Source organism: Salvia miltiorrhiza, chromosome 1 (assembly GCF_028751815.1).
Source record: "Salvia miltiorrhiza cultivar Shanhuang (shh) chromosome 1, IMPLAD_Smil_shh, whole genome shotgun sequence".
Classification (NCBI taxonomy): domain Eukaryota; kingdom Viridiplantae; phylum Streptophyta; class Magnoliopsida; order Lamiales; family Lamiaceae; genus Salvia; species Salvia miltiorrhiza.
The window spans coordinates 46,983,286-46,996,261 of NC_080387.1; the positions used below are offsets into that span (position 1 = coordinate 46,983,286).

The 12,976-nt window shown below is 35.8% G+C and overlaps 2 protein-coding genes across 10 annotated transcripts; both read left to right on the forward strand.

Moving 5' to 3' along the window:
- The first annotated feature begins 297 nt into the window (after positions 1 to 297).
- On the forward strand, positions 298 to 1,224 carry LOC130987492 (uncharacterized). Its single transcript, XM_057911025.1, has 3 exons — positions 298 to 451; positions 540 to 647; positions 726 to 1,224. Exons 1-3 carry the CDS (start codon positions 368 to 370, stop codon positions 1,107 to 1,109), a joined length of 576 nt encoding a protein of 191 aa, XP_057767008.1. The 5' UTR covers positions 298 to 367; the 3' UTR covers positions 1,110 to 1,224.
- A 4,006-nt stretch (positions 1,225 to 5,230) lies between these two features.
- On the forward strand, positions 5,231 to 8,799 carry LOC130987500 (MOB kinase activator-like 1A). 9 transcript variants are annotated; one of them, XM_057911093.1, is made up of 8 exons: positions 5,231 to 5,388; positions 5,488 to 5,536; positions 6,090 to 6,138; positions 6,255 to 6,363; positions 7,000 to 7,093; positions 7,755 to 7,888; positions 7,978 to 8,141; positions 8,235 to 8,799. In XM_057911093.1, the coding sequence occupies exons 1-8, from the start codon at positions 5,385 to 5,387 to the stop codon at positions 8,304 to 8,306; spliced, it is 675 nt and encodes a 224-aa protein (XP_057767076.1). In that variant the 5' UTR covers positions 5,231 to 5,384; the 3' UTR covers positions 8,307 to 8,799. The 9 variants fall into 9 exon arrangements, with proteins under 9 accessions (XP_057767076.1, XP_057767070.1, XP_057767058.1 ...); XM_057911087.1 differs by having other exon boundaries at positions 5,287 to 5,388; positions 5,476 to 5,536; XM_057911045.1 differs by having other exon boundaries at positions 5,300 to 5,388; positions 5,480 to 5,536.
- Positions 8,800 to 12,976: the final 4,177 nt, after the last annotated feature.

Consider the following 12,976-nt stretch of genomic DNA (forward strand, 5'->3'; position numbering starts at 1 on the left):
GCCCCCGGCGATGAAGGATAAATTTTTTGATGAATTACAGGTACAATTAAATTTATAATACATATAAATATATCATATTAAATTGTTAAAATGTTTGATATTAAATTAATTCTCTTTCTTTCAACAGAAAGAGTTTACGTGGAAGCCCGAGGATGAGCATGACGTGAGGATCATGTGGGAGACAAAAGCCCGCAAAAGGTACTCCGACATGATGAGCGACTACAAGTCAACTCTCAAGCAGTGTATCAGCCAAGGGAGAGAGATGTCTAGGCCCGTCTGGATGACTCCCGATTTCTGGACTGGACTCCGGGATTACTGGCATCAGCCCGAGGTTGAGGCTGTTTCAACTCGAGCTCGTGCCAACCGGATGTCCGAGCCCGATGGGGAGGGTACAGGGATCAGTAGGCACGTGGGCGGGTCCCAGTCGACTCGTATCCTGCAGCAGTATATGGTATGTAATTAACAAATAATTAAGTATATAAATTAAATTAATATATTGACTAATATAACTTATTTATCTTATATAAATGCATATACAGAGCTTGGATCCTGGTACTCCCCAGGATGCACCGAACTATGCCACCTTCCTCCGCCTCCACACGTACGCCGACGGAAGTTATACGTCGGAGAGAGATGCTAGAATTGACGTAAGTGTTTAAGTTTATTCAAATATTTAGTGAATGTATTTATTTTCTAACAATTATGCATTGTTATGTATGTATTAGGCCGAGGTTCATCGACTGGCCGCTGCCACAGGACGACAGGAGCGGCTAGACGAGGTGTATTTGGAGGTGGTGCAAATTGATAGGTCACGGATCTACGGCGTCGGGAGTGCCGGGCAGAGTCAGGCTAGTAGGGGGTCTATCCGCAGCACGGGCACTTCTGCGGTGTCTCAGCAGCTTTATGAGACACGGATCTCCACGCTGGAGGAGCGATTGGCGGCAGAGCAAGCACAACGCCAACAGATAGAGGAGCGCATGGCGGCAGAGCAAGCAGAACGCCAACAGATGCAGGACCGCGTGGCTCAATTGGAGGCGTTTATGATGATGTATAAGGCTCCGCCACCTCCACACCCTGATGCCGATGATGATGATGATGATGATGCTTAGACTTATGTTTATGTTTTCAAACAAAATTACATTTGCACTTTCTTTTCAAATTTATGTTTTATTGAACTATATATTTCAAGTGCTTTAATTATTAAAACTATAAATGTTTTATATATTTATGGCAATGATGATGATGATTGCATTTAACATAAACAAATAAATTCAAATCACATTATAATAACCAAATTAAAACACTTTTGGTGTATTAATGTTAAAAAAAAAAAATAATAATTAATTAATTAATTAATTAATTATTAAATATTAATTAAATATTTTACCGACGATAAAAATAAGGACCGAAACGAACTCGCTCACTAATTAACAACATATTTAAGGTATTATCTCCACATATTCAAAGATTATAATTATATGAGTGAGTATATAGCATTTAAATGAATTAATAGATGTAGATATATCAATAATACGAGTGTTCTGTACTGGTGATCACTCGAAAAGAATTTCAAAGTTAAGCGTGCTTGACACATAGCACAAGCAAGATGGGTGACCCACTGGGAAGTCGGGTCGCCGACTGGGAAGTTCGTCTAAAGTATGCAATACCGTATAAATACGGAAATAAATTGTGGATATACAATATACAATAAAATAAATAAATAAATAAATAAATAAAATAAAATAAAATAAAATAAAAAAATAAAATAAAAACTATTACCGTGGGCAAAACGCCGTCGGTAGTTACCGACGGCAATTTCCCCTCGGTAAATACCCGGCCATCCTCCGGCGTGAACCACCGGCCGGCGGTAGATTTTTACCGACGGCGATTCGCCGCCGCTAGTTAGCGGCGGTACTCGCCGTCGGTAGTTTTCCGGCAGGGTCAGCCGGACTCCGGTGGCTCTCTACCGACGGCAAGATAGCCCTCGGTAACTAGCGGCGGTGTCTGCCGCCGCTATTTCTCCGGCTAGGCTCCGCCGTTTAACGGCGACAATTCCGGCGGCAGCGCCGCCGTTAACTGCCGACGGCGGATGTTCGCCGCCGTTATTGTCGTTGCCGACGAACCGTTTAGCGGCGGGAGATTGCCGCCGTTATCGCCGCCGGTAACACTATTTACCGGCGGCCGTCTTTTTTTACCGACGGCATTTAGCCGTCGGTAATCAGCGCTTTTTTTGTAGTGTTATTTCATTACTTATATTAAATGCATCATAAAATAATTAGATTAATATAATATAATTAATGTTTATTATACTAAAATTTGGAGTTTGAAAAATTATATACCCTAATTACAAAATAATTGTTTACGTCTTAATGGGTGGAGTTTTCAAATTTACTTACACACATTTTCGATTTTGTTTCTTTTTATGCATATAATCATTTTGCTTAAAATAAATTTAACATAATATATTAATTATTAAAAAAAATATTATTTTATTTTTTCAGATTATTCATTTATATGTTTATCAATTTTTTATTTTTATTATAATTTATTAAAAGAAAAATTATCTATTTACACAAAGAATGATCATAATAATTTGAACACATAAGAATCAACACAAGACATTATAAACTTACACGCATATTCATGTATGAGACGTTTGTATCTACATTGTTACATGTAGATATGTATGTATCTCTTGTGTGGATTTGATAATTGATTTAACATATTGGTTATCTATACTTATTTTAAATATAGAAAATATCGAAAAATAATGAAGTTATCCATTTAAATGTCATTTAAAAAATAATAAAAAAAATGTGGGTATCAGAATTTTATACTTATAGGTTTAGAAAGAAAAGTAGGGTAAGAAAGCATTGAAAATAATTGTGATTGATGAGATGGGTAAGTCTTAACATTATTTTTCAAATTATACAACCTATAAATAAATAAACATGATTTTTTTTTCATGTAGAGCAACATAATCCAAGTACCCCGTCTCAATAGGGTTCAAGAGAAAGTTTCATGAATTTCTCAAAGAGAGATACATAAGAGTTATTAAGAACTTCTAAGTACTCGAAAACAAGCCTAACTTCCAGTATGCAAAAGTCAATCATGAGTGGAAGATCAGTTTTAGCCTGAAAAATTGTTTTTAAATCAATTGAACGCCCAAATATTGTTGAGAATGAATTTGTTTTCATTCATTTTAGAAATATCCAATCACATGATCCCAAATTTGTATTGGATAAATATAATATACTCCCTCTGTTCCTGAAATGGCTTCCTCTTTGGGGACGGCACGAGTTTTAATAAAAAGTTGTAAAGTGTATTGATAGTGGAGAAAAAGTGATATAATTATTATTGGAAGTTGTGAAAAGTGTTATAATTAGTATTGAGAGTGGTGAAAAGTGAAAAATAAGAATAAATAAAGTATTATTAGTGGTGGGGTAGGTGTCCAAAAATGGAAAGAAAGAAAGATGAAGTTATTTGGGGGACGTCCCAAAATGGAAAAAGAGGAAGTTATTTTAGGGACGGAGGGAGTATTACATAAAAACATTTATGGTTTTGTTACATATTTTGCTTATATCATATTCATGAATTTGAATTTAAATTACATTCATGTGAAAATATTTTTGGGAAGGACAAGATCGAAATAATTAACATAGATTGTGTAGAATGAAACATGGCAAGGTTAAATTCGTTGAATAATGATTTAGTTTTTTTTTTTTAATTTATTTTGTGTTTAGTTATGTTGTTAATTATAGTAGCGGCACACGAGTAACTTGCGTATTGTGGGAATAATATGCCGATGAACTCAAAATGTTTATGGAAAATAGTTTAAGTGAAAATAAAGAGCCAGTAATAATAGCTTTACAATTTGTGTATTGAAACCTGCTTTGGTGCATAACATTATCTATGCCTCCTTAACTTCATCTCAACTTTGAAATACACATCAAGTTCTCAAGTTAACTAAGAACATGGTATTTTATTCTTATTCTCAATATATAATTTAATAAAATTATATTAGCATGCATAATTTATCCATATTATTTTTATCCCAATTACCATGAATTTTATTTTAATATTAAGTAGTGATCAAGTTTTTTTTTTCTTTTACTACGTATTTTAAAATTTAAAAAGTGCAACATCCAAGAAAATAGTAAGATGGATTGGATTGTGTTAACTACAAAAATTAAATATTTGTATAATTAATAATATTTAATATTATATTTAAATATTAGTGATTGTTTAATCATTTGATAACTGTACATTTTGATTTTGAAAATACATTACATATACATATTATACATAATTTTTTTCATAAAAAATCAGGCAAACGTTTCTGGTTTGAAAAGCAGAAGAAACTAAAGAATTTGTACAATAGATACTTAAAGTAGGTGACGGTATTGTCGGTAAAGTCTTGGTGATGAAGAATCTAATGTGACATTGTGAGAAGATATTCTTATACGAAATGAAACATTACAGCTATAATGGAAAACACATAGCTTGACGCAATGAATATTAGTACATCTAATATTCAACTTGGAGAACACATAATTAAAGGCAAACAAATTTTAGAAAAAAACATGGGCAAGAAGTTTCTTATTGCTAGAATGATGATGAGCACATCTGATTTCACAAAATTTACTATTAGCTAGGTTTCAGATAAGGCAAATCCCTATGAGTATTTGTTTTGCTACTACAAACATCTAACTTAAGTAAATTTCAAATAAACGTAGCAGTTTCTCTCTTAAATTTTGTGGGTCGATAATAAGAAATCTAATTTAGATCAATTTTAAATAAGCATTACTTCATCCGTCCCACCTATCTTGAGACACTTTACTTTTTGGGCGTCTCACATATCTTAAGATATTTTTTTATTTGACAAAAAATTTACTATTTATTCATCTTTTTACTTTTTCATCTACACACAAACACTGTTTTTTAAATTTTCGTACTCAAAGAAAAGGTCTCAATATAGTCGGGACAAAGGAAAAACATTTTTTTAATTTAAAATAATTTATTCAGTACTCTATTTTAATAGAATAAAATATCACAAAATTATGTAATAATAGATCCCCGTCGAAACTCGACGGGCCACTTACTAGTATCCATATTTATAACAAGAGTCATAGTTGTCGAAGAAGCAGGATTGAACGCTACCTTGCTAGTTATTAAATTTTAGGTTAATAATTGGAAGCTTTTTTTTTTTTTTTTTTTGACTTGGGGGAATTGGGGAATTAATAATTGAAAGCTAGGAAAGCCAATAATAGAAAAAATTCCATCTCATATAAGAATAATACTAATTCAAACAAGAATGGTGAGAGAAAGAAAAGGCAAAATCCGATGTTGGATATGGATTCCTGGGCAGAGACTTTCAGTCAGAAATGAGTAAGAGAATCTGCCAAAGAAGTTGTCTGCTTTTACCCACACTTCTTACCTATGAGCCCTCGCTTACCTGGATCTGTATTTATGCAGAGAGAGAGAGAGAGAGAGAGAGAGGAGTTTGGCAGCAACCTGAACTCTTCAATGCCAGTCTGTCAGTCCCACCCCTCTTCATGCGTGTATATATATTTTCCAGATAAGAAAACATGCAAAACCCTTCTACAACTAAACCCCTCTACTCATCACTCTTACCCCTAATTTCACCAATTTCTGCTTAATCATGAGTCTATTCGGCCTTGGAAGGAAATTACTTCTCTTTTATTCTTGTCTTTTTTACACTCTTAATCCCTCTGCATGCATGTTCATTACTTTAATTAATTCTTGATTTCATACACCAAACTTGTGTTATAGGTTATGTTTTTGTGAATGTGGATGCTTACTTCTTGCTACAGCTGTGTTTCAATTTATAGAGCAGTCGTTGTCAATAAAAAGTTTTTCTTTTTTTTTGGGAGGTATTAAATCTTTCTCAATTATCTTAATTTGCATCAATTTGATGAATTTAAGTCAATGTATATTGCTCTGGTATTGCCATAGATTTACAAAAAATCTTGATTGGAGTTAAATCTCAAGATGATTGTGTTATGATACACAAAATTAATTTTACTTCTTTTGAATATGAATGTTGATAAAAGATTACATGTCTGCAGAAGCCAGAAGACTTTTCGCTCGAGAAAAGGTTCTCCTTCTGGAATTAAGGTAGCTAAAACTGATAGAAGCTGTTTCATCACTTGGATGAAGTGGCTAATTATTTCATAAAATGGGAAATATTTATTAAGGTTTTTGATTTGATGAAAATGTGCGTGATCATGTAGAGTCTGCAGCTCAGGAAGCATATCGATTCGACCTTGGGCAGTGGCAACTTGAGGGAAGCTGTAAGGCTTCCCCCAGGAGAGGATATTAATGAGTGGTGGGCAGTAAATAGTAAGATTTCTTGCTTCAATGATTTTCTTATGCACGTCGCTAATTGATTCTTTTCTAGTTCTGTATCTGATGAATTAAGGATTGATGGATCTGTTGTTGAGTCTCCGATGCTTAGAAAGTAGACCAATTAGTTTCGATTAGTAAAGGCGAGGAAAGGAAAGGGAAGGAAGAAAAGGAAAGTGGCAATAGTTGCTAAAACCTAATGACAATAAGGCATGTGAAAGAATCATTCCAATGGTGAATAGTTAAGTAAATGTTATTGATTTTTTGGTTAGTGATGGTCAGGTATTAAATGGATTTCACTCTTTATCAATTTGTTGCATTGGAACTTGTCGTCTTGTAGTTGTTTTAGCACGAGCAAATCGAGTATATGAGTAGTAACGGAACTGGATCATGCTGTCGTTTGCAAATTGACATCTTGCTTTCCTCCATTGAGAGTGGCAAGTTAAGAACCTATTGTTATATATCTACACTTGCTATATTTGTCAGTAGATTCTTGTTCTTTTTCATGTAACCAATCATAATTTTGGTCGAACTGGGATTATCTAGTAACGGTATTTATGTGTAAACGACAAAGCATAGCTCGTGATCTTCGTTGTAACTGACTCCGCACACTTGGTTTGTCTCTTTATGCAGCTGTCGACTTTTTCAACCAAGTGACCATTCTGTATGGCACCTTAACTGAATTCTGCACGCCGACAACTTGTCCAATAATGTCAGCAGGGCCAAAGTATGTCTGTTCTTTACTATGATGATTTAAACTTAACTGAAGATAAGACAATGAAAAATGAAGAAACGCAGCGCGTAGAGGCTTCATTTCACGACACGTACGATTGGAGTGAAAGGAATCTCTCTATTTGTGCGTACACGTGTAATGAGAATGCCGTTGAAGGGATGATTATCTTAAATCTCAGATCTTTCCTTAAAAATCTAATGAATAACTCTGCTTTAATAAACTGTTATTTCTTTTTTGCTTTTATAGATGATCTCATTCTCAAATCTCAATTGTAGATGCAGAATATAATGGGCATATATAGCAGAGTTTTCTGCTGATTTTCCATAAATCAATGAATAATTCATGCTGCTGATACACACCATTACTTTCTATTGTTTTGAACTTCTACACATTAATATGTTATAGCATAAAGTGTTTACTATAACATCATTATCCAAGTATTCCGTATTCCATTTCGTCGTGTTCAATGTTAAGGATATATTCCTTAATAAATGGCAGCAAGATTTATTAAAGCATCTCAGGATTTTTCAGTTTCTCAGCAGTATAAGGGATTGAAATATGTTGGCAAATTGATCACCAAATGTAGAGATATGTCGCCTGTTTAGGCAACGACTGAAGACATACACACACTGCAACTTTTTTCATTTTTCTACAGGTACGAGTACAGATGGGCTGATGGAGTCACCATAAAGAAACCCATTGTCGTTTCTGCTCCAAAATACGTTGAGTATTTAATGGATTGGATCGAAGTTCAGCTTGATGATGAGTCCATTTTTCCTCAAAAGCTGGGTGAGTACTCGGCATGTTACACTGTACATCTGTTGCTCACTGCCTTGCTCTATTCGAAATCATGCTGAAACGTCGTTTCTTGGCTGCAGGAGTGCCATTTCCGCCCAACTTTCATGATGTCGTGAAGACAATATTGAAGCGGCTGTTCCGTGTGTATGCCCATATCTACCACTCGCATTTCCAGAGGATTGTGAGCCTGGAAGAAGAAGCTCATCTCAACACTTGCTTCAAGCATTTCGTGCTCTTTACATCGGTAAGGTTTATACATGACTCTGATGCATATTCTCGAGTAGTCATGTCCCTCTTCCGGCTTAACCGAGTCATTGTGTGATTTGATGTAATGCAGGAATTTGGATTGATTGAGAAGGCAGAGCTTGCAGCTCTTGGTGACATTGTTGAGTCTATTTTACAGAGCTAGAAACAGTGGAGCTCATGTCCAACTATTTTCAAACTAGTTTAACTTTTACTTTCTCTTTCTCACCAACTTTTACAATTATGGTTCACTTGAATCTGAGATTTTGTGTTTGTTTAGAGATTTTTGTTTATTTATGGTACTTGATTGGTTTAAAAAGGTGTATTGGAGTAGGCTTAGGAAATGGGCTAGGTTTGCCCGAATCGGGTGTAAGGGTACCTGACTAACTAAACTGGGTCGGGATCGGGTGGTGTGATTTAAGTTAGATTGGGGTCGGGTACTCGATTTTTTCAGGTTGGGTACCCTATGCGTACTGAATTTACGCCTCTATATCTATGAGTTTAGGGTAAGCTTCAGATCTTTTTTTTTATTTATTGAAATCGAATCGAATCGAATATGTAAGTTTCGATTTATTGTAGTTTATAGCCCTAACTTTTAGCATATTTCATTTTGTAGCTCAGTTTCACTTTATTATTTATATGATTCAAACTTTGAGAAATTGTTTGATTATGATCTGTTTAAAATGTTTTTGATATTGAAAATTCCACAATCATACTATAGTTGTGACAATAGATGTTCTTTGCTAAAATTACACTTTAAACGATGATCAATCGTCGTGAAACAAGAACATAATGTATTCTATACTATAGGAGAAACTGAAGCCTAATATATTATAAAATGAGGATATTTCCAACAGTAAGTAACTCATCGTTGTCAGATCACTAGTGTGGTCAAAATCGCGCCTATAAGTAGTGCTACGATGCCAATTTTTGGCACAATTCCCACCACAACAGTTGTCTGATGACGATGAGATATTTGCATTTGGAAATCTCATTTAGTATGAAACACATTATGAGACTCTAGTTTTGTGAAGATTGATTATCGTTTTAAGCGTAATTTCGACAAAGAACATCTACTGTCACAACTTCGATGTGATTGTGGCGTTTCCGCAAAATTTTAAATGAGCAAAGTTCATGACATACAAAAACTAAATCAAAGTTGAGACTACAAATCGAAATTAACTGGAAGTTCAGGCTATAAATTATAATTAATCCAATTACTTTCTTTTAAAAAAGAAAAAGAAAAACTCAACATAATCGAATTGTCCAAAACATTCAAACCAAATTACCTGAAATTTGATTATTATCAGAAAATATAATTTTACATGCCATATTTTTTCATCCCATTTATGTAAAACATAAAGATCGAATCCTGTAAAGTTAGAATTAGAATCAAATTATTTAAATAAAATAAATATTATACGTACTATTCGAATTTCTGTTTTGCTCGGCTTTGAAACCAATCCGAACCGAATCAATCAAAGTTTGAAGATTTTTTTTTGGAAGATTTTTTTTTTGAACTGAATGGCATTCAATATTGAGGTGGTCTTGGGTACAACCGAACTGACAGTGATGGGGAGTGAAATATGCATCAACGCTGACAATACCTTTTTAAAGATTAATTAATTATAAAGCGGTGATTAAGGAACTTAATTCACTGTTCTCCAACTTTTTGTGGGGAGGAGGATCACAGAGGGGGGGTATTACTTGGTTTAAGTGGAATGCCTTGTGTTTCAACAGGAAATCAGGAGGTCTGGGGTTTCGGAATCTCGAATGGTTTAATCAGGTGCTGTTAAGTAAGTGGCTTTGGAGGTTTTTGGGGGAGGGGAAAGCTCTGTGGGCAAGGGTGATTAAATCGCTTTATGGGAAGCTAGTGTGGGGGAAGGGGGGGAATGTTCGGTGGCGGGTAGAGGAGGACAGAAAGGGTGGTGGCAGAAAATTGTGGATAAGGGAGGAGGGAGGAGAGATCGATGGTTCATCAATAATTTGAGGCGAAGAATTGGGGATGGGTTGGAGACCAGTTTCTGGGAGGATGTGTGGGCGGCTGACAAACCCCTTAAGTTTGTGTTTCCCAGACTGTTTAACTTGAGCTTGAACAAGAAAAGGCTGGTTGGTGAGAGCGGGTTTTGGGAGGGAGGGACGTGGATGTGGGCGGTGGAGTGGAGGAGGGAGTTAAGGGAGAGGGAGAAAGGGCAGGTGGAGGAACTCCGGATGGTGATTGCTGATTTTGCTCCTTGTGTAGGTTCAACAGATGGATGGAGTTGGAAGGCAACACCAGATGGACGTTTCACAACCAAGTCGGCATATGATCTTGTGGAAAAAACAAGAGAGGAGCAACAAGCTTTACCTTTGGAGATGGCAAAGGTTTGGAAGGCCCCAACACCAAATAAAGCCAAGGTGACGGCATGGAGATGTCTTAGAAATAGATTGGCAACATGCGATAATCTGAGGAGAAGAAATGTTCAGATCAGCGTGGAGGAGAGATGGTGCAACGCCTGTGTTTCTAGTGAGGAGACGACGGAACACCTGTTTCTTCATTGCCCAAAAGCTGCGACGGTTTGGGATCAGATTTTCCAATGGCTTGACATCAAAACGGCAAACCCGAGAGGTATCTTTCAACACTTCATTTCTTTCATTGCGGCTGGAAAAAAGAAGAGAGATCGGAGATTGCTCAAAGCTTTGTGGGTGGGAACTGTGTAGTTGCTCTGGGAAAGCAGGAATGGTAGTCGTTTTCAGGACAAGGCTTGGAATCTTGATGGACTTGTCTTACAGATTAAGGGGAGATTATGGAGTTGGAACGAGGCTTACAAAATTGTGGAGTTAGGAATTCCTTTTACTTCATGGTGTTCCAAGGACTTCAAACTTAATTTGTTGTTTTGATTGGCATTCCTGATGCCTTGATCCCTTTCTTTCAATAAAAGTTTTATTTTACTGATAAAAAAAAATATTTCTTTATACATATGAATATATCGCAGGAGAACTTGGGAGCAGTAGCAATCCATGGGGAGATTAAGGGCATCGCTGGACCCTGGAGAGTGCAAGGCCAGCGCTGGGTTCCAAAGGACTTGAAGATGATGAGAGGGAATTTAAGAGACTCAAAGATATCGCTAATGTTGGAAGAAATCAACGAAAGAGTAGGTTCCCAAAAGAAAGATATGGATATTGCAATGATAAACGAAAAGGAAGAGACGCCAACGCTGACTGACTACATACATGGAGATAAGGAGCAACATGGCCGCCAAGAGCTGGGTCATGCTAGCGCTGATCTAACCACGACGACCGGAGATCAATCTTGGAAAGATATTGACGCCCGACAAAAGCTGACCAATTAGTTAATTATTAGTGCTCTTGAAAGATATAGTTAGTTAGACACCATGATGTGTACGTGAACATTCATGAAAGTTACTACTTTACCCCTTTGTATATGTCGTATAAATAGCGCATTGTATTCATTTTTGTAAGGGAGATAAGAATATATATAAAACTTTTACTTGGAGAGATAGACTTCTGAGATGTGTTCTTACTTTCTGACGTTTTAGTTCTTTGAGTATCACCGATTTTTCTTATCATCGATACTCAGGTTAAAACTCTATTTCCCCACAATACTTATAAATTTTGTTAGATGATGCTTCATCAGATAGCACTCAGACCCTGATCCACATTTTGATCCAAATCCGCAGCTTGACTCAAATCATGCAAATGACATTATTCAATTATACAAATGACACTGCATGTAATTGACATTATTCTGTTATACAAATGATACTGCGTATAAATGAAACTATAACATTGTAAATGATACTGTGTATAATTGACACTATTCAGAAATATAAATAACACTTCTTGTAATTGATACTATAAAATTATAAATGTCAATATAATATTTTAAATGACACTATAAGATTGAAAATGACACTATAACATTTTAAAATGTTACACTGGCATTTATATAATCGAATAGTGTCAATTATAGGCAGTGTCGTTTGTATAATCGAATAATATCATTTACACGATTTGGGTCAAGATGCGGATCAACCTAATTATATGATACACCCGATTATACCCACATTTTTGTGTTCAGTATTTTGATTTGGTTCAATTGGGCTATTCAATTTTCAGATACTTCGCTCAGCCCCACTATGAACCATACGAAACATTTAACAATTAATTACCTCGATAAAGGATACACACAAATTGAAACAGGCGCCAGGAGTTGTGTTCTGTAGAAAACGCAATAACTTGACTTGATTATTACTCCCTCCGTCCCATTATTTATGGCACGTTACTTTTCGGCACGGAGATTAAGAAGAGTAGAATAAAGGGAATTAGATGTTTAGTGTTGTTGTTAATTAACTATCTTCATCCCCTCGAGCTAAATTCAACAGACAGTTCAACATCGCCGAAAATCCACCGTCTCCAGCGCCGGCGACTTCACCAAATCCAGCGCCGGCAACTTCCCCAAAAAACCAAATTTCAAAGTCCTCAAATCCACAAAATTTCAAAAATCAAACCTCAAAATCTCCAAAGTAAGAAAAAAAACAGAGGTCTGAACATAACTTTTAACCTCCTCATTCTACAAAAAAAGCAAAAAAAAAAAAGACAAACAAGAAATTCCTACCAATCAACAAAGGTATCCCATTGCAGTTTGCGCCTAACTAGAGAAAACCTACAACTTTGGATAATCAATTCTATAAATCGAGCGTCAAAACTAAACTTTTCTGCAACATTTCTGCTACAAATATATCAACAACATTTCTTCTTTCCCTTGAATAAGGGGGAAGGCGGATAGATCTAGCGTCGCGCCGCTGCTAGGGTTTGACTCGAATGGGATTAATA